General features: G+C 55.2%; 2 protein-coding genes across 10 annotated transcripts in view; both read right to left on the reverse strand.

Moving 5' to 3' along the window:
* Positions 1 to 2,987: 2,987 nt before the first annotated feature.
* On the reverse strand, positions 2,988 to 9,916 carry Gmppa (GDP-mannose pyrophosphorylase A). 7 transcript variants are annotated; one of them, XM_052193202.1, is made up of 15 exons: positions 9,851 to 9,916; positions 9,630 to 9,725; positions 9,011 to 9,071; positions 8,813 to 8,910; positions 7,479 to 7,582; positions 7,032 to 7,218; positions 6,665 to 6,724; positions 5,561 to 5,691; positions 5,179 to 5,319; positions 4,516 to 4,650; positions 4,298 to 4,395; positions 4,093 to 4,139; positions 3,854 to 3,946; positions 3,529 to 3,697; positions 2,988 to 3,268 (listed from the first exon to the last, which is right to left on the reverse strand). In XM_052193202.1, exons 3-15 carry the CDS (start codon positions 9,048 to 9,050, stop codon positions 3,168 to 3,170), a joined length of 1,404 nt encoding a protein of 467 aa, XP_052049162.1. In that variant the 5' UTR covers positions 9,051 to 9,071; positions 9,630 to 9,725; positions 9,851 to 9,916; the 3' UTR covers positions 2,988 to 3,167. The 7 variants fall into 7 exon arrangements, with proteins under 7 accessions (XP_052049162.1, XP_052049161.1, XP_052049165.1 ...); XM_052193201.1 differs by having other exon boundaries at positions 9,857 to 9,910; XM_052193205.1 differs by lacking the exon at positions 9,630 to 9,725 and having other exon boundaries at positions 9,857 to 9,913.
* A 3,671-nt stretch (positions 9,917 to 13,587) lies between these two features.
* The window catches only part of Speg (striated muscle enriched protein kinase), a 50,321-nt gene continuing 44,871 nt past the window's right edge, over positions 13,588 to 19,037 (reverse strand). For all 3 annotated transcript variants that reach the window (XM_052192693.1, XM_052192694.1, XM_052192696.1), the window contains 9 exons: positions 18,771 to 18,938; positions 18,553 to 18,675; positions 18,204 to 18,371; positions 17,511 to 18,090; positions 16,657 to 16,896; positions 16,310 to 16,533; positions 15,415 to 15,490; positions 14,984 to 15,133; positions 13,588 to 14,656 (listed from right to left, as the gene is read on the reverse strand). In XM_052192693.1, the coding sequence (XP_052048653.1) occupies positions 14,464 to 14,656; positions 14,984 to 15,133; positions 15,415 to 15,490; positions 16,310 to 16,533; positions 16,657 to 16,896; positions 17,511 to 18,090; positions 18,204 to 18,371; positions 18,553 to 18,675; positions 18,771 to 18,938 (1,922 nt within the window). In that variant the 3' untranslated portion in view covers positions 13,588 to 14,463. The remainder of the gene's footprint in view (positions 14,657 to 14,983; positions 15,134 to 15,414; positions 15,491 to 16,309; positions 16,534 to 16,656; positions 16,897 to 17,510; positions 18,091 to 18,203; positions 18,372 to 18,552; positions 18,676 to 18,770; positions 18,939 to 19,037) is intronic.

The raw sequence follows: 19,037 nt of genomic DNA on the forward strand, positions 1-19,037 counted from the left end.
GGGGCAGGGAGGGGAGGGTTGGGGACCAGACACCCGGCCGCAGAGGCGAGCAGGGAAGGGCGATCTTTGAGGAGGCAGGTTTAATCAGGGGCTATTAACTAGGAGAGGAGAAAGAAGAAAACTCTTGATCATCCGTTGTGGGAAGGAGGACTTTCCTGCCATGAACAGTCCTACACCCCACACGTGCCCGGGGTGGCAACGCTAAGCCAAGCGATGAACTGGGGAGGGTGGAGGGCTGCCGAATAAGAGGGTTGGCCGAGGCTGGCCCCAGGAGCTGCTCAGAACGGATCTGGAGATACCGAGGGCACACAGCGCCTCCTTGCGGTGGCCAGTGGAACAAAGGCGAGTCACAGGAATCGGTCATTGATGCTCAGTCATAGACACCTCACCTGACTAGAGGTGGGCCTCCTTATGGGGAGGGGTACAGCCTTGGAAAAAGAGTAAGTCGCCACCGATGGTGGGCTCCCAAGGCGTCCCTTACCATCCCTTGACCTACTAGAAAGGTGTTCTTGGTGCCAATGAAACCCCTTGCTCCCCTAAACCTAGCCTAGGACAGTTCAGAGATGGCTTGGTGACAGAAAGCAGCCTTAGTGGGAAGAAAGGGAAGGAGAGGGGGGTGCGGGAGGGGAGCGGAGGTGGCAGGCGGGGCCGGGTAATTGCGTGTTTGCCGGTTCTCAGTCTCTGCACACAGGGAGCGCGTGCTGGTGGGTGTTGCTTCCCTTTGAGGAGTGTCTGTTGGCAGAGGTGTCAGTGTGTCTGTCTCAGGGGTCTGGGCTCTCCTTGGTTCCCACTCCCTTTTTGTTTTGGGGAGCATGGCTCTGGGCACACCCAGCTGTGCTCCGTGCTGATGCGGCAGATGTGGTGGGCCCCAGCTGTGCCTGCTTCCCAGAGAGGGGGAGGAGGCGGCAATCTGCTTCCCTATTACGGCTGCAAAGTGCAGGGGTAGGGGCTAGGCTGGAGGTAGGATGGGGACCTGGGCGCCCCCAGCAGGACTCCCCCAGCCCCACTCTGACCAGTGCCCCCAACCCTAGCCAGCGTTCTGTTCTGGGCTCTCTATCTCGCTTGCTCCTGAAGCCCATCCAATTTTTTCTCCATACTCAGTCCCTGTCCTCAGCTCTCGTCCTGTCACCCCACCCAGCTCGATGCCAGGGACCCACACCCCCTCCCGGGCCTCCAGCTCGCTCCCCTCCGCTGATTTTACCGAATAATCTTTTTATGGAAACTGGGGAGAAAAAAAAAAGCACTAATGGCAGGGAGCACACCCCTCCCCCGCATCCCCCCGCATCCCTCCCCCTGCTCCCCCCTCACTCCCCCCCCAGTTCCTTCTGGTTTCTCCCTTTCTCATACCCACCCCGGAACCAGTGCCCTCCTACACCTATATCTCCATGAGGCTAACGGTTGGGCGCAGGTCCCCGGCGCAGCAGATAAGGGGGCTCCCTGCTACCTCTCTCCAGGCAGAGGGCGCCCACTTCATGGGCTGTGAGCTGCCCCCTTAGACAGATGGGGCTTTGGTTTCTCCCGGTGCAGAGCAGTGCTCAGAAGCAGTGAGGGCATCACCCCCCCCCCAACCCCTCAAAACATTTTGCATCTGCGACCCCCTCAGCTTCCCTACCAAACCACCTTCAAACACTGACCCTTTCCCCTTCCAGAGCCTCTTGCCATCATGTCCCCCCCCCCCCACCCCCGGGTCTAAGAGGGGGGTCCCGGGGACCAGGACCTGACACAGACTTATTGGATTTCACGGTGTTTTGCTGAGAAAATAATTAAATTATCATATTTATGATGGAGCTGCCATGGCCTCTGCCAACCACTTGGAACAGAAGGGTCAGGGTGGGGGAGGGGAGCGGAGGGACCCATAGCCTGGCCTTGTGCTCCAACACTCTCCTAGCCCCTTCCTTAGGGAGGTGACCCCAGGCTGAAAGGGTCTGCATCTCTGCTGATGGCTGCAGACATGACAGGGCTGGGTGGGAGGCAGGCTGGGAAGAAACCAGGGAAAGGGGCTGCGGGACTCAGGTGACAGGTCAGGATTGCTAAGACCTTGGGCCATCTTCCCCAGCTCCCGTCCAGCCCTCAGGACATGGGAGGTCATCTCTAGGGCCGAGGCCGCAGGTCAGCCTTGGCCCACTTCCCATACATCTTTCTAACTGCCTGCCTGGGAAACCAGGAAATCCTGAGCTCTGTCCCAGTCCCTGGGGTTGACAACAAGGTCCCGACACCCTGCTGCCTGCCACCCAAGCCAGCTGCCAGGACCCCCTCCTGTCTCCCACCCAAACCCTGCCCCCCTATTCTCTTCGGGTAATTAGATTCCTCTCAATTAGCAGATTACGATCATTACCAGCTCATCTGGCAACTAAACTCAGCACCCACAGCTGTGGAAAGGGGGGTGCCAAGAGGGGCACACTGGGGTCACAGGCAAACATGGAGATGTGCAGAGATCAGGGCTATGACCTGCCAAAAGGTATCAGACTGCCAAAGGGTAAAGGGGCCTCTTCTAAATCAGACCTCTGCCAGAGGAGTGGGGGACGGATCCTGGAAGACCCCTGGGCAGGGGCAAACCCCCCCCCCAACTCCTCAAAGCCAGCTTGGGAGCAGATGGAGTTGGCAAAGCGTTAAACAGGCCAGGGCTAGGTCTTGGCACGGGGCTGAGAGCAGGCTGCGGGGCGCTGAGCCTGGGTCCCAGCCTCCCAGCAAGTGTGTCCACTTTAGCTTGCAGCGTTTTGGAAAGCCAGGCCCAGGGAGGCAGGCGGGCAGGCAGGGTCGTGGGGGCCAGCAGGCCAGGGAGCCTGGAGGGCCTTCCTCCAAAGCGGCAGGCTCGTGCAGAAGGCCGAGGCAGTGGGAGGGGGAGAGCTACCAAGACTCCGAATTCATTATTCATGAGCCAGCAGCAATGACTCCAATTTAAATGCTAATGTGGGGGGGCCTGACTCAGCTGCCCCTCTAGTCCCTCCACCCCCAGCCCAGGCGCGAGCGGAGGAGTCCACGCTGGCTCCCAGGTTCACAGGGGTTTATTTGGGAGTGGGGAGGGAGGCCAGGTGTCCCTGGCCACACACATGGCTCCCTACAAGGTGGCTTCCTCCCAGGTCTTTTCTGTACTGAGCTGGCCAGGCAGGCAGTGGCCCAAAGGAGAGTGGGCGGGCGGAGTCCGGGGCCCTTTTGGCAGCACACCCTCACAGGATGATTTGGTTGGTGAAGCTCCGGCTCAGCTCCTTATGTGGCAGGACAATCGAGTTCAAGATGAGCACCTCAGCAGGGATCCGGACGCGGCAGCCTGGAGAGTGGACAGGGGAACAGGTCATGAGAGGTGATGTGAAGGAGGGCTGGGGCCATGGCTAGGCCACCAGGCCCCTCCCCCAATGATTTACTCAGGCTGGGCCCATGGCAGGATCTTGGTAAATGTTTGCTTACAGAATACACACACACACACTCATGCATGCTCGCGCGTGCATGCAAGAAGGAATGTTCCTGCAGACTCGAGCCATCACCTATGGGGTTTCCCAACCCTCACCCCCAGCCCCCAACAAACCATACCCAGGATAGTGATGGCAGGAAGCAGCTTCCCATCCTTGAAGAGGCTCTCACTGTCCATGCGAGCTCGGGGGTCATTGGGATTGGGGTCATTGGGCGTGCCCTCTACGCGGGCCCAGCGTCCCACTGTGCTCCCCCAGCCCACGATGCTGTGAAGGACACAGGTGTGTTCCTGTGAAACAGAATGGCTCAGGGTGAGTGGGTGGGGGGGAGGCGTGGAAAGGAGATACAGAGCCTGGGGTGGGCCCGTCATGCTCTGGAAGGCATGCCCGAGTCCACCCCCCTCAACCTCTTGGGTGCCACGCACTACTGTGTGCCTGGTTCCTACCTGCAAAGTCGCTCCGTGGAGTACAATGCTTTCTCGCAGACGCACACCCTCACCTATGGTCACCCCCTTCCCAATGGAGACATTGGGGCCCAGCTGTGGAGAAGATCACCATACTTTGAGAGTGGAGGGACTTGGGGACACAACAGGTTTTCCAAGGCAGGGAGACAGTCCGGCCCCTGAGCTTAGTCCCTAGGAATCCCCACAGCCTCTCCCTGAAGTTGAGGCCGCAGCTTGCTTACCACGGCTGACGGGGCCACTTTAGCAGTTGGATGGATGTAAACATTTCCTAGAAGCAGAAGAAACAACCTGGGGGAAGATGCCCCAAAACACATCTGGATAGGGAGGGGGGGAGACTGAGCCTTCACTTCTACACCTGAGGTGAAGAGTGTAGGCCCGAGGGCGTGGGAGAGTAAAGGGTGGTAATGGGTCGGACAGGGTGGGTACCTCTGATGCGTGGGCCCCCTGGAGTGTGTCTGGCTAGCCGTTCTGGGTGAGTGACCTGGTATCGCCCCAGGTAGAGGCGGGAGGCGTAAAGGGCTGAGCTAGGTAACAAAAGGGGGAGGGGCACTCAGGGTCCAGCAGGGCCTGTGCCCACCACCCAATGCCACACTCTTAAGAATCTCAAGATTCGTGGCACAGGCTCTTCCCCGGCCCCCACATACCCTGCAGACTTGATCTGGCTCCAGATGCCATCTGTGAGGTGCACGTAGATTTGGCCTTGCCCAGCCAGGGCGGAGAACACATCCTGTTCCAGTCGGATGGTCCCTGCGCCAGGCCACGAGCCTGGAGACTCCTCCCTGGCCGGGGAAGGAGGAGACATCAGTCCCCTAGGTGAGTCTGAATGTGGAGTGTCTCCAGGAAGGAGTAGAAGGGGCTTTTGCCACTCCTCCAGCTTGGCTCCTTCACCAAAGTCCATTCAAATCCTAGGCACCTCTTCTACTCCCCTAGACTGACTGCTTTCCCTGGGGAGCCCCAGGTCTAGACCCCGCTCCTCCCATCCTTGCTTACGCCCACCCTCCCCCCATTCACCCATCTAATTCCCCTCCCTCACTGGATGGCACAAAAAAAAAAAAAAAAAACAAAGAACCAAACTCACCCCAGAGCAAGGCAGCTGGTGAGGGCAGAGACAGTCACAGAGAGAGGGGGGGAAAGAGATGGTAGAGATGCCAGCTCAGCGGAAACAGAGATAGAGAGGCCAGGAGAGATGGAGAGAAGCAGAGACATGGTGGGGTGAGAAATGTGGCCAGCAGATGAATGAGGGGTGAGATGGGAGCTGGGGGGAGGGGGGACCTAGTACACAGCTTTCAGGCTTGGGAGGGACAAACCTGACATTAGCCTGCAAGGCTCTGGGCAGCCCGAGCGAGCGTGTGTGCGTGTGTGTGCCTGTGCGTGTCTGCACTTGAGCACATGTGCAGCCAAGTGTGTGTTGCCTTCTGTTCTCAAAGATGTCTGTGGGACAACCAGGGCTGGAGAGAAATGGACCAGAAGCGGAATGGGCAGGCGGTGACAGAGAGGGCTGGGGTGTATAGGGAAGAGGGACAGAATGAGGTTAGGAGGGGAGGGGCGTAGGGAGGCAGGTTACAGATGACAGTGGGGAAGGGCGAAGGGAGAAAGCATGAGACTGGAACCTGCAGAGCCTGGCAGGGGGCACGGGTCTGGGACTGGGATGCTTGGGGTTGGGTCCCAGGGTCATGGAGCCTGCCTCACAGTTGCCCATCCTGCTGATTACGCTGGAAAACATCCCGGAGAGGCTTCAGGGCTTCTGGGGAGAAGAGGTAGATGCCACAGTTGATGATGTCACTGATAAAGGTGCTGGGTTTCTCCACATAGTGCAGGACCTAAGGCAGTGAAGGCAGAGTTCACAGCGGAGGGCGGACCTCCACACCACCACCTTATACTACATCAGCCCAGACCCCGCTACTGCCAAGAGGAACTCCTGAATGGGGTAGTTCACACCCTGGCCCTACCTGGCGTCACATCCCCAGGAGGCTAACCAGTGCTCCATCCTCCCTAACTACTGGCATTCCAGGAAAATAACTGGGAAATAACTGGCCACTGGGATACCCTTCTCTGCCTCCTCCTCTGGAAAGCCCTCCGTTTGGACCCCCAGTTGACATTGTTATTCCTTGTCACCTTGCTGTCAACGCCACTCAGCCCTACGGATGGATGTGACACCCCTAACCTCTGGTCATACCTCACTGTCTTTCCTACTAGACTGAGGTTTCCTGAGAGGCGGAGAACGTGTTCTGTGGTTGTTTTTCTTTCAGGTCTAGCTGGTGCCTGCCACAAAGCTGCATAGGTATGTAAGCACACGCACGCACACTCCGTGTGGATTTTATAGATATTAAACTGTGAACAAGTAAACTGGTTTGTGTGTCAGAGTCCACGAGATTCGTGGCAGGGATTTTCACAGACAGGGACTAGGCTCTTCTAGCCTCAGCGACTATGCTCCCACCTCAGGGATTGTGGGTCACCATGGACTTCCTGCCTGTCTTTGCACAAACTGTTCTCTCTGCCTGCAGTCTCCTTCTTCTCTACCTGTTTCCTGAAGGAAGCCCTGCCCCCTCCTGTCAGGCTCTTGCTGGGCCTCTCTCTGTGTTCCGGTAGTGCGGTAGTGCCGGTGCACACATTCATTAAAACATCACTCCTACAGAAACGAGCTGGCTACAAGATGATTTCTGAGGGAGGGGAGGGGGATGGCACACTAACTGTCCTACCTGTTTGATATGATCGGCCCCTCGTCAGCATCCCCTAGAGGTGCGGGCTATGGGGTAGATTTTACAGAGGCACCCAGCCCGGTTCCGCTCTCACCTCATGCGTCTGTGGATTCTCAACGATGCAGCCGTAGTTGAGAGATTGTGTCCTGTTAGCCTGAGAGACAGACACATCCAAGTCGGTGACCTGTCTCCTCCAGGGCGGGCAAGGCTGTTTTCTCTCCCTTTCTTGCCTTCCCCTTTAGCACCTGGCACGCAGCTCTGACACTGACAGGCCTTCAGCAGAGTGGAGAGCTGACAGCTGCCCCTCCCTCCCCCTACTTCCCAGCAACCAAAGGGCTCAGGGTTGCCAATGACACCTCCGTAACTGCTGGCATAGAACATCTCCCTCCCAACACCATCCCCACTCCAAGACCCAGAGTGGCCCCAGTCTCTACAGCCTGCAGCGCTCCCAGCCTTCTCACCGTGGTGCCAAGGAGTAGGAAAGGGTGACGCTGGCGCCTGTGAGCATCCAACATGGCGCTCAACGGGAAGTCAGAACAGACATCAGCATTGAGCACGAAGAAGGCCTCGGGTGCCCCAGCCAGGATCTGGTCCCGAAAATGGTAGAGGCCACCCCCTGTGCCAAGGGGAGCAAACTCCTGCAGGTACCTGTCCCCAGGAACCCCAGCCAGTTCAGTGAGACACTATGAGCGAGGGTACCTGACACACCCTCCCCCGATCCCCCTACCCTTGTCAGGAGTACTGCTGGCCTAGGCCTGCAAGGAAACCTCGTGTTAAGTAATTCTGATGCCCAAAATAAGTACCTTTTGGGCATGGGGTGAACCCTGGTGACTCAACCCATTCCCAAGAACTTTGAGACTCAGACACACACACACACACACACAAACGCACACACAATGTTCAAACACCTGACTGGAAGGTTAAACTCCTGCTGGGCAGCTTCTAGGAACTGGGTGAGAGCCTCATCGGGCTGGTAGAAGCCAATAAGAAGAATCTCCTGCATCCCAGGGACCTAGGACAAAGGAAGAGGTTGGCAGAGAAACTTCTGATGGGAACGGGGGAGATCTGAGTACTGATCCAGACAGTCTAGAGGATAAAGGTTCAGCTCCAGTGGGTATCTGGGTAATCGGCCATTCTGCCCTGCTTTTCCTTGAGACAGTGAGGAAGTTAGAACTCTCAGCTCCAGTCTTCCCATTTGGTTTACAGTCTCCCATGCACCTGGACTGGAACGCCCTTGTCCACCAAGCCACAGTAATGTCTAATCCAGTCATCTTTTCTGCCTTTCCTTCTTTGTACCCTCCTCCCACCTCAACACTGGGAATTGAACCCAAGACCTCACACATACTAGACCTGGGCTCTGTCTCTGAGTTGTATCATGTATGTGTGTCCATGCATATGTGGGGGCACACATGCCCTTGTGTAAACATCCACATGGAGGCCAAAGGTTGATCTTGGATCTCCATATGGATCTGTCCTCAGGAATAGCCCACCTTGGGTTTTTTTTTTTAAGTCTGGGTTTCTCACTGGGGTCTGGGACCTAAAGATTAGGCTAGACTGGCTGGCCGGTGAGCCCCAGTGATCTACCTTCTCTACCTTCTCAGTGCTGAGATTAAAAATCAGTCACCAAGACTGGCTCTTTAAAAGGGTGACAACGGGGATCAAACTCATGGTCATGTCACATTTGTGCAAGCAAGCCCTTCCCAACGGAACCATCTCCCATTTTATATATTATTCTAAGTTTGATTCCAGTATAAGGCGGCAGGGTCATTTATCAAGGGTCTGCATTGAATTAGACGTTTCACAGCTTTAACAGCGCTCTACGTGGGAGGTTTAATCTCCTTTACAGATAAGAAAGCTGGAGCTGAAGGAAGTTGAAATCTTGCTTGCTCCAGGTCTCAAACTCAAACCTAGCCTGTCCCGATAAGAGATCAATAAAGGAAGGGCGCAGCAGTAAGGGCCGCACTTTATCACTGATGCCCTCTGCCATGGCTCTGACTTATCCTTTAGGATCCCTGCCTGGCTTCACACTCCACACTGTAGAACTAGCAAGAGGCAGGGAAGTCAGCAGGGCGGGCTGCGTGCAGAACCCAAAGCAGCACCACTCCTGCAGACACTATGAAGGGCGGCTGCTGCGGAGTTACAGTTGGTGGGAAAAGATGGTGGCTGGGAAATGGGAGATAGACACACAGCCTGAAGGAGAGGGGCAGGAAGTGCGGAGTGAGGGGAAGACCTCCCGGGTTACCTGGGCACAGGCTTCTATATGGTGCTGGATCATAGGGACTCCTGCTACAGGAAACAGCGGTTTGGGCACCTCAAAAGACAAAGGCCTGAAGCGAGTCCCTGAGGGAGGACAGGAAAACATTCCAACTTCCGATTTCCTTCTGTTCCGACCCCACCGACCACTCCAGCCTACCCTCTCCCCTATTCCCCATCTCCTCACCCTTCTGGGGGCCTCCAATGAGGATCACAGCTTTGAGCATGATGATAGCTGTTCCCTAAACCTCAAATCACAACAGAAGAATCACAATCAGATCTCATACCCCAAATTACAACACAGTCCTTTCCTAGGATGTAAATGCAAAGATTCAGTATAGTCCCTCCGTGGGCACACCGCCACAAAGTTCATCCTGATCCAGAACTTAGTTGGCTTCAAACACCTGCACCCCTCGCTTTTATCTCCAATGATTTCTCTTTGGACATGAACAAACTGTAAACTCGGGTACTCAACGGAGCCCCTTCTCGGACCCCAAATCTCAAAAACCTGAAACCTTCAGTCCCAATGCCTTGCATTGGACTGCTTCCTCTTTCTAGATGTTCAGCTCCGAATCCCAGCGGTGAATCCCACAAACCTTAAGTGAGCTCTGGGCATTTAATTTCAATCCTATGAATAAACCCCAAGTACTGAACTAACACTAATTTGCATTTGATGAACACCAACCCTAACACCTCTAGGTGCTGAATGTGAATCCTAGAACTACCTACATGTGCTCGAGTCAAAAGACAGGTTCCCTTGACATGTCAAACGCGGAGCCTACTACTCCAGCAGTGCGCATACTGACCACTGGTGCCGAATCTCTGGATTCCAAAGATTGATTGCTGACCTTCTGGACCCCACAACTGAGTCTGTCCAATAGACGTCAGTTTCTCGTAGCCAACTGGTTATGGAACCAATACAAGCGTGGGCATGAGGAGAGCAAGATAGGCACTGCGAGCCCTCCCTACGTCTAGGGTCCGACCGCTACCCCTACCGTGCCCACCACCCCCTCCACCACGTAGGTACTTTTACCACTAGCTCCCTTTACGCCAGCTCTGCCGCCTGTCAGTACTAGCTCCTTCCGCGTACGTGTCTCCTTAAAACACGCGAGAGCCCCTTCGCAGGGGCTGCTGGGAATTGTAGTTTTGAAAACGTTCTCTCTCCAACGCCAAAAGTTGGGAAGCATGCTGGAAACCTGGAGTTCGAGTTCGGTCAAGGCATCGTGGGGCAAGGCATAAATGTGGAGAGAGAGGAGTGAGGATGGGGGCTATGAAGTTAGGCCTGGAAACTAAGATTTAGACCTAATCTTTTCCAGTATGGGCTCCGGGACAGCGGAGAACTAAGTCACATTTCGAAGAATCCTCTGGGTGGCCAGCTTTGGAAGGGGCAGGGGCTGGGGTGCAAACAGCCTGGAGGGGCCACGCCTAGACTGAGCAAAAGAAAAGAAGGAGGAGTCATAGCTCCAAAGTTTGTGCAGTTGAAAGGTTTGACACTGAGAAAAATCCTATTCCGGATTACTACTGTTTGTGAAATGAAGCATTTCAGACTAGGTGCGCTTTCTAGATTTCCTAGTGACTCCAACATTCTGTGACCTTGGCCTGTGGGTTTTGGAAATAAATATGGGGCAAGGGCAGGGAGAGTAAATGGCAATGGAAAACAACAACAACTACAACAACAACCCGCAGAGGGTCAGAAGGAAAGCAGTTTTATTAAGCAAGGCAGAAGAGGGTTTGGATCCCACCAGCAGCACCTGGGCTTGCAACCAGGGCTAAAGGTCTGATGGTCCCTTTCAAATCACTTCCACCTCAACGAAGCACTGGACCATGCCCAGTGCAATAGTCCTGGGGAATCGTAAGGCACCGGTGCTGTTGGTACCAATCTGAACACCCTGGGGAAGGTGTGGAGAGCTAGAGGGTGGATCTGTGGGTCAGTTTATCTAAGTAATGAGCTTAGTTAATTATAAAGCTCTGCTCTTTGCAGTCCAGCAACCCTCATCTTTCTGCAATGTTTCTGGGAACAATACCACACAGGTTCCAGTCTCGGGCCCTGCCTTTGCTGCAGATCCCAGACCTCCTTGTCGTAGTCCTTGATGCCCTATCTGTGCTTGGTCTGGCAGACGTGGAGTGGGCAGTCAGTGCTACCATGGTGTCTTTGAGGTCCCTTTTGTACCTTAGCACGGACTCAATGAAGGGCAGGGGATCCCACCAGGGACAAGAGCATCGCCTCCCCAGGGAATATCTGGCCCTAAATCCACAAGATGAGTTTGAATTCACAGTATGGTACTGGACAGATGACTGGCCTTTTTAAATTCTGTCTCTTTAGCTATTAAACAGGACTTAGCCAGGTCCCTTTTCATCTGGGTCAAGAAGAAGATCAAAGGAGATACAGCTCTCAAGAGGCCTTCGGAGACAGCTTTGTGTAAGGGAAGTGCCCAGGGTTGGGAGCCAGAAAACCAGACTTTAAATCTTGGCTCACGCTGTGACCTTGGGCCCTAGAATGCAGGATGGGAGCCCAGGGCAGACTTCTCAGTCTAGGTGGGATCAGGTCCCGAAGTAAGGAGGAAATTGCTAGGCTTGTCCTGCCCCCCAACGCTGGGCTCCTCATCATTCGGTCTGGACAGGCCCAGCTACAAATGCACTCCCACCTGGACTACTGCAGATGCCCATAGTGTGGTGCTGTTTTGAGCAGAGGGCACATAAGCCTTCCACAAGGATGCCCATGGAATCTGGGCACCGGCAGGAACGATCGTCTAGGTTGATGTTCTATACTGGTCCAGGTGGCCAGTTCAGTATCTTGTACTACCAGAGGCGCTGCTACATCAGGGTCCTTGGAGACACAGTACTACTAGGCCTATAGCACAGCTCCTTGCATCCTTACTCCAGCAGATAAACAGGCCCAGGAAAGTTGTTTATCACATCAGCTTGGCTGCACTGCCTTAGCCAGAACTATGTCCTTCAGAGGTCCTGAAGCCAGGGCAGGCCCTTCTCTCTCTGTTCCTTCGGAAGCAACCCATCGTTCCAGGCTGGGTCAGCATCCGGAGCTCTCCTAATAGAACTGAGGCCTGCTCGTGGCCCAGTCTGCAACACACCATCTCTGCCCCTTTGCCTTACCCCACTAGAGACCTAACCTGGAAATTGGGAGACTGAACTGTTATCCCCAGTTGCCTCTCTTTCATCTTGTGACAGGACAGGGTCTGGATGGTCGTTAGCATCCTTGAAGCATTATAATTGACTCCCCAACCCCTAGGTCTGCTGAAGTCTTTTGGGACCATACACTTGTACGTAGGGGGCACAAGACTGCCTGTGGTGAAGATCATCTCTCTGGGGCGTGGGTGGAGTGTGGACTAGGGCACCAGGTGGAGCGCTGTAGGTACTGGCTTAGAGTATAGGAACTTGCCACCTTTTGATCAGCACAATTTTGATACCACTCTGCTGACATAAATTACCTTGGCTTCTCCGTGTTTGGAATAAGCAGTTCATATGCCATTTCCAATGGAGATGGGAAGGAAACTGCAGATCAAAGGGGGACGGGAGAGGAATTTTTTACCATTTATCAAGATATGAGTCCAGGCACCTGAGTTTTATATGAACGCGTTTTCAATGTGTGAGGGACTGGAGATCCTCGCAGGCCAACTGTATATCTTCATAACTGAGATGATGGGTGGGCAAGTATCTCTCTCTGCTTTTAACATCTTGTTATTCTATGATGATGAGCCTGCCTCCTTCCTGAGGGCTCCTGGAAGCCAGAATGATCGAGTCAAGGGGTCCTCAAACCGGTGCCAAAGCTCTCTGCTTATAGTTAGAAGTTTGTTCCTTCCATTTTGCCAAGGGTAGAGCTTCAAGGTAGAACACAGGAAACCTAGCTCCTTCTTTCCTCTACCTGGGACCTCGTGACCATTCTTCTGTGTGTCCAGTCATTCATGGGTGTGTCCAGCCTTTGTCCAGGCAGCAGACTCTCCCCCCATCTCAAATTTTATTTATTTAATGTATGACTGCTCTGCTCCATATATATATATATATCCTCCTGCCTGAAGAGGGCACCAGATTCCCCTATAGATGGTTGGGAGCCACCATATAGTTGCTGGGAATTGAACTCATGACCTCTGGAGGAGCAGCCAGTGCTCTTAACCACTGAGCCATCAGTAGACTCTTAGCTTGCCATGCAGACAAGAAGGTCTAGCGTGATGTGTCCCTCAACCCTAGGAAAATGCTGGGCACGGCTGCCCTGGGCACTCACAGCTGCTCCATACATTCAGATCTGTGTTTAAATCCTGAAAACCTGAGGCCAGGGCCCTTCCTAGTTCCTTCTCCAGTTCTTCACGCTGTCTCTTCTTACCTAATTACTGAGATGAAATCTATCTCTCCCTAGATAGGGCAAGAGTAAAGGAGGCTGATCTAGGCCTGGGATGTGGCCATTCTAGAGCCCAGCATTCTTCACGTTACTGAGAGGGAGGAGATGAGCAGAGGGGGGTTCCTAGGGTGGAGAGAAATGGTGGTCATGGGAATTCAATATGCCTCCCAACGTCCTAGAAACTGCGAAGTGACTACGGTCTCCCTTCATCTAGTGATACAAGGGGGTGAGAGGCAAGGGAGGGATTGGAAGACCCCAAGGAGCTCAGTGGTGTAGATGGTAGACCCCTGAACACATTGCCATTGCCTAGAGAAGGTGACACTCCACCCAGGACTCACCCCAAGCTACCCAGCCTCCTCCTCTTCCTCAACCCAACCAGAGACCACACACAGGTCCTGCCGCTTGCTGTTTTTTTTTATTTTTCTTGTGACAGACAGACAGAGAGCTGCACAGACAGCTGGGTGGCTGAGGGCGGGGTGGGAGGGAGATGGTTGGGACAACATAGGCAATAGGGACTGGATAGAAAGGAATCTCCACAAAAGGCAATAAATAAATAAATACAAACGGGAAGGAGGGCAGAGGCCATGGAGGAGCAGTGAGGGCAGCCCTGGGCCGGTGGAGAGTGCCCAGAACTGCATCGGCTGGGACAGGAGAGCAGCCGGAGCGACCTTAGGCACACAGCTCTTAGCCTTTGTCCTTTCTCTTTCTGAAGGCGCAGCTGCTGGCCTGCCCTGCCCGCCCTGAGCCCACTCCTGTTGCCCGCACCTTTCTGTCCTTTCTGCCTTCATGTCTCTGCTCTGGCTCCTGGCCCGGTCTCTATGTCCTCCTCCTCTCCAACATACTCCCACATCACAGGGTCTTTCTTCCTCTTCTGCCACATCTTCTCCCTGAGATACAGCACTTCCACTCCAGCCCAGAACCTTCCTCAAGCTCCTCCCTCCCCACTCTCCGTCTCGGTTCTTCCTTTCCCAACTCCCTCCTTGCCTCTTTCTGCTCTCACCCTTGCCCAGCCTGGCCAGTGGGTCTCCTGCTCTGGTTGTAGCCGGGGCGACATCCGGCTGAAGCCCCAGGGCCTTGTCCTCTAAGGTCCATGAGGTAATAGCCCAGCCAGATGTTGCTGCTGCCGCCGCCTCCACCACCGCCGCCGCTGCTGCTGCTGCTGCCGCTGCTGCTGCTGGTATCTGAAGCCCCCGCCCATCCAGCTCAGCATGGGCTCTGGAATGTCCCTTGGCAGCTTGTTTGAGAACAGGAGTTGAAGCCCGTGGCCGCCGGGCTGCGGTCCACGCCACCTAGGGGCTGCCAGGGTAGGAGCGGAGCAGCACCTTGTGACGGGTGGCAGCCTCGGCCCGCCGCCGCCGCTGGTCGCCCAGGAATTCCTTGAGCCTGTTGGTGGTGAAGGTGAGCGTCTGGCGGCGTAACTTCATCAGGTACGCGTCTTGCAGCCACGGGTGGGCCAAGCAGTCCTGCAGCGAGGGCCGGCTCCTGCCGGGCAAGCCAGAGATCATGAACCAGGAAAGAAGCTCTTGGAGAAGGCAGGCTGTTCCCTCCATCCGGCCCTCCACCAATCCCGATTCTGACATTGGGAGGCTCATGGGCTCAGTTTCCCAGTGTCTGCAATAGGGACTGATTCTGCCTGTCCCAGGGCTGTTATGGGCTTTATATGGAAGGCAGCGGAAGGCGGCGGCACAGCTCCTGCTGCTGTGGCTGCTCTCTGTGGAGGAGTTGGGAGTCTTTGGCCAAGTGAAGCCATGATGGTCGGCATTTAGAGGTGGGTACCACTGGAGGGTTGGCAGGGAGGGGCCTACTCACCAGGGATGTACTGAGAGGACCTTTCTCAAGAAGAGGGTGGCACTCTGGGATGTGTTAGGGTACAACTGGAAGGCATCAAAGCGACCCCCAACAATCCGAGCCTCTGTTTCCTGGGGGTCTGGCTCATAGAATGGGGAGTACCCACTAAGCCTGTTGTGGAAGAAAGGTGAGTTGGCACCTCCCATTCCCCTCTCGCTGCCTCTACCTTAGAATGATGTTCAGCTGCAAGGCCTAAGAGTCATTCATGTAGGGCATCTGGGAGGGGCACAATAATCAAGGGCAATGCCACTCACTCTGCTATTGGTTGTGTGCTGGGGAGACAGGGCATGGGGGATGAGGAGTGGGCAGAAGTGGGCTGAGATCTGGAACAGGTAGAGGGAGGGATCATGGGCAGAAGAAGCACGGGGCTGGGCCTGGGCCAGGCTACTCACATGATGTAGGTGAGCACACCTGCTCCCCAGATGTCCGTGGCAGAGCCAATGGGGTCTCCCTTCACCATCTCAGGAGCTGACAAGAGACAGAGGCCAAGTTGGCTTAGGTTCCCTGAGGCAGGGGACCAGGGAGAGGCAGGCTCGGTTGCCGGGAGGGTTCTGGGGCCTTAAAAAGCAGGACCATGGCCGAGTTACCAAAAGCATGATTAAAACCAGGAGAGCAGGCCTTAGAGGTCAGCAGGCAGGACAAAAGTCAGGGTGACGTGGGCCACCCGCGCTGAAGAACGGAGATCGCAGAAGACCCGAGATGCAGCTTTGCAAGCTGTCCTGGATCAGCTCGGAAGGAGCAGTGCTCTCGTCCCCACAGAGCGCAGCCAACACCAAGATCAAGAGCCTTGGAAATCAGCCCGGCTGGTTCGAATCCCAAGTCTGCCCCTTCTAACTATGGGATCTTGGGCAATTTACTAAACCAGCCCGGTTCTCCATTGTCTCATCTCTAAAGCGCGGCTTGTAGAATAATTCTAAGGAATAGCGGTAATAAGGATCAGTTAGCAGGTAGCTAAATGAGTGGCTTTCCCTGTTCTGTGCAGTTGTAATTGATTCTCTCGTCTTTCCAGCTTTTGCAAATCCCATTGCAGTTATTTGTTAACTGTCTAATTGGACAAATACTTAACGTCAGGGAGCTTCTCTTTCCTCATCTGTAAAAAGGGAGTACTATTATGCCCAACTCTGGGGCTATTGTAAAGATCAATGGAAAAAAACCCTGTTCGTTATTTACATAGCAGGTAATGTGTATGAATGGCGCATGTGTGGCTGGGTGAAGGGGATGAGCCTGGCATGCCCCTTGTGGTAATCCCCCAGCCCTCTACCATGACCCGGCTGCTGGCCCTCTTACCCATGAACTCCAGAGTGCCTGTGCGGTGGCCAAGCGGCTTCAGGGCCTGAGGGTTATAGGGCTGAGCACTCCCGAAGTCCACAATCTTAAGGGCATTGTCGGCGGCCAACAGTAGATTGTCCGGCTTGATGTCCAGGTGTAGCACATGGTGACCATGGAGATAGTCCAAGCCTTGTAACAACTGCACCACATAGGTGGCCACATCATCTTCTGAATACCGGAATCTAGGGTGGGGTGAGGCGTCACCAGAGGCAGAATAGGTAATCTTCCAGTCAGCCTTCGCCCCATCCCGGATCCTCGCTCCCCCACCCCACTCCCACCCCCGCAGCCCAGGAACACTCAGTTACCTGTCACTGAGCCCACAGAGAAGTTCCCGGTTGCCGCAGCTCTCGGCGATAAGCACAAGGTACCGAGGGGTGATGTAGGCCTCGTGCAGGGACATGAGCCTCTCGTGGTGCAGTGTACGCAGCACCTCATATTCCTGCAGCACGCGCCGCTTGCCCTCCGCGGCATACGGCACGATCTTGGCGACAAACGTGCGGCCCGTAGCATTCTCCCGGCACGACCGCACAACACCAAAGCGGCCCCTGTGTGTGTAGGAAGGACGCCACAGACTCAGGGTGGACACTATCATTGTGAGAGCTAACTTAGGAGGCGGGGGACCATGGGAACAACGCAGTGGGCAGGCTGGAGAGGCGGTTCAGCGGTTAAGAGCACTGACTGCTCTTCCAGAGGTCTAAGTTCAATTCCCAGCAACCACACGGTGGTTCACAACCATCTGTAATGGGACTTGATGCCCTCTTCTGGTGTATCTGAAGACAGGGACAGTGTACTCACATATGTATAAAATAAATAAATCTTTCAAAAAAAATAAAACCAAAAAACCCGCAGTGGGCTTCAGCACCTAGGAACATATTAGATTCCAGCTCTCTTGGCATCTCTACTTTTGGAAGAGCACATAACCTCAGTTTCCTCATCTGTGAAAGGGGTGATGGTGACAAGGCTGTGCCTTCCTCTCACAGTTGCGAAAAGCACTTGGCTCGAGCTCAGATTGAACTCAAATGGTCCTGAAGACCCACATCTTAGCGTCTTCCTCCACGTCTACCCAGGGCAGTCTGATCTGCTCTCTGAAACCAAACCATGAACCTTGTTCCCTGTGTCCCGCCCACTCTCCCACCTTCCCCTCCCTGTCCCTGCTTGCCTGGCCTTCTCCTCAAGGAAGGTATAGGGTTTCTGAGGAGGACCCTGTCGAAGAGCGGTACTCTCAGGTGTTGGGGAGCTGACAGTCTCCTTGGCTGGGCTGAGGCTCCGCACAGTCACCTTGGTGGGCTCAGGAGGGGGCTCGGGGGCTGGGGGCTGGGGGGCTGGAGGTGCAGACACGAAGGAAGTCACCATATATAAGGGAGTTGAGGAAGGAGCTGGTTTAACCCCTTGAGGACTAGAGGTAGGGGCCAGGGTTCCAGTGTCAGGGGCAAAAGACTTGGGTTCGCTTGGGGTGACCAGGATACTGGGTGGGGGTGGCTCTGCTTGCTGGGAGGCCTGAAGCCCCCTGTGCTTTCGTGGAGGGGTTGCGGGTGGTGGACCCACAGCCTTGAGTGAGGACAAGGCCTGGTTGGCAGACATGGAGGAAGCTGAGGGGCTGAGAGTGGATGCCTGGGTGGCTGGGGGAGCAAGAGCTGGGGTGAGGGCCAGTGAGGTAGGAGAGTCAGGAGGTGGGGCCCTGATTGGCCCTGAGGTAACAGGGGCATCTCGGGGAGCAGCAGCTGGCTGAGCTGGAGAATCTAAGAGGAGACAAAGAAAATCATCACAGAGAGTTTTGGGAGCAAAGCTGTGATACCCCAAGGAGCAGAGAGGTCCTGGGTTCTGACACGACCACCCTACGCCTCCCGCTGACCTGGAGTGCCTCGGATGAAGACCTTCTCAGAAGGGTTGCTGAAGGGCCCTTGCCCAGCGCGATTGGAACAGGCCACGCGGAACCTCACAGTCACACCAACAGGCAGCTGAGTCACATTGTAGTAACAGTCGGGGATGCCTGAGCTCACAGGATGCCAGACAGATTCCCCTGCAGGGAGCACAGCGGAGGGTTAAGGCCGTAAAATGATGGCCCCAGCTCTCTATGCTATCTATAAAGATCTCAGAAAAGATACCTCTATCTAGAGAGGACTCTGGCCTTCCCAAGCAGCACCTCCCCCACGTCTGCCACATGCTGCCTCCCTCGTCCCTCCACCCCGCCTTGCCCTCACCATCTACCCGCCGCTCCAGGGTGTACGTGCAAGGTGCCCGACTGTCCCCTGGCTTCCACAGTACCAGCGCTGTGTCATGGTAGGTCTGGGGCACCTCTGGAGGAGCTAGCTTTCCTGGGATGCCTGGACGGAGAAGAAGAGTCCCCAGCTGAGAGATCATCAAGCCCTAACCCGCTTCCTCATCCCTGCTCCGTCGGCCCTGCCCCCCACTAACTCACGGGCCACAGCCACAGTACAGGAGCTGGTAATGCTGCCCAGGACATTGGTCGCGGAACACTCATAGAGCCCAGCGTGTCGCTTGCCAGCCCGGGGTATGCTCAGCAACTGCCTTCCATCTTTGCAGGACACGATGACCACCGAGGGCTCTGACCGCAGGGACTGCTTATCTGGGGACAAGAAGGCATAGCAGGAGCAGCTGAGTAAAGCCAGGCTTCCCTCACTCACCCTCTGTTTCCTTCTGCCTCCCTGGGGCCCAGCCTCCCCCT

The sequence above is a fragment of the Apodemus sylvaticus genome, chromosome 9 (assembly GCF_947179515.1).
Source record: "Apodemus sylvaticus chromosome 9, mApoSyl1.1, whole genome shotgun sequence".
Lineage (NCBI taxonomy): Eukaryota > Metazoa > Chordata > Mammalia > Rodentia > Muridae > Apodemus > Apodemus sylvaticus.

Coding starts and splice junctions, on each gene's coding strand:
- Gmppa (XM_052193202.1), bottom strand. CDS start 9,050: ATGCTCAAAGCTGTGATCCTCATTGGAGGCCCCCAGAAGG. Junction 7,219..7,478: donor GAGTTTAACCTTCCAGTCAG/GTGTTTGAACAT, acceptor TCCTGGGGACAG/GTACCTGCAGGAGTTTGCTC. Junction 3,698..3,853: donor TCCACGGAGCGACTTTGCAG/GTAGGAACCAGG, acceptor TCTGTTTCACAG/GAACACACCTGTGTCCTTCA.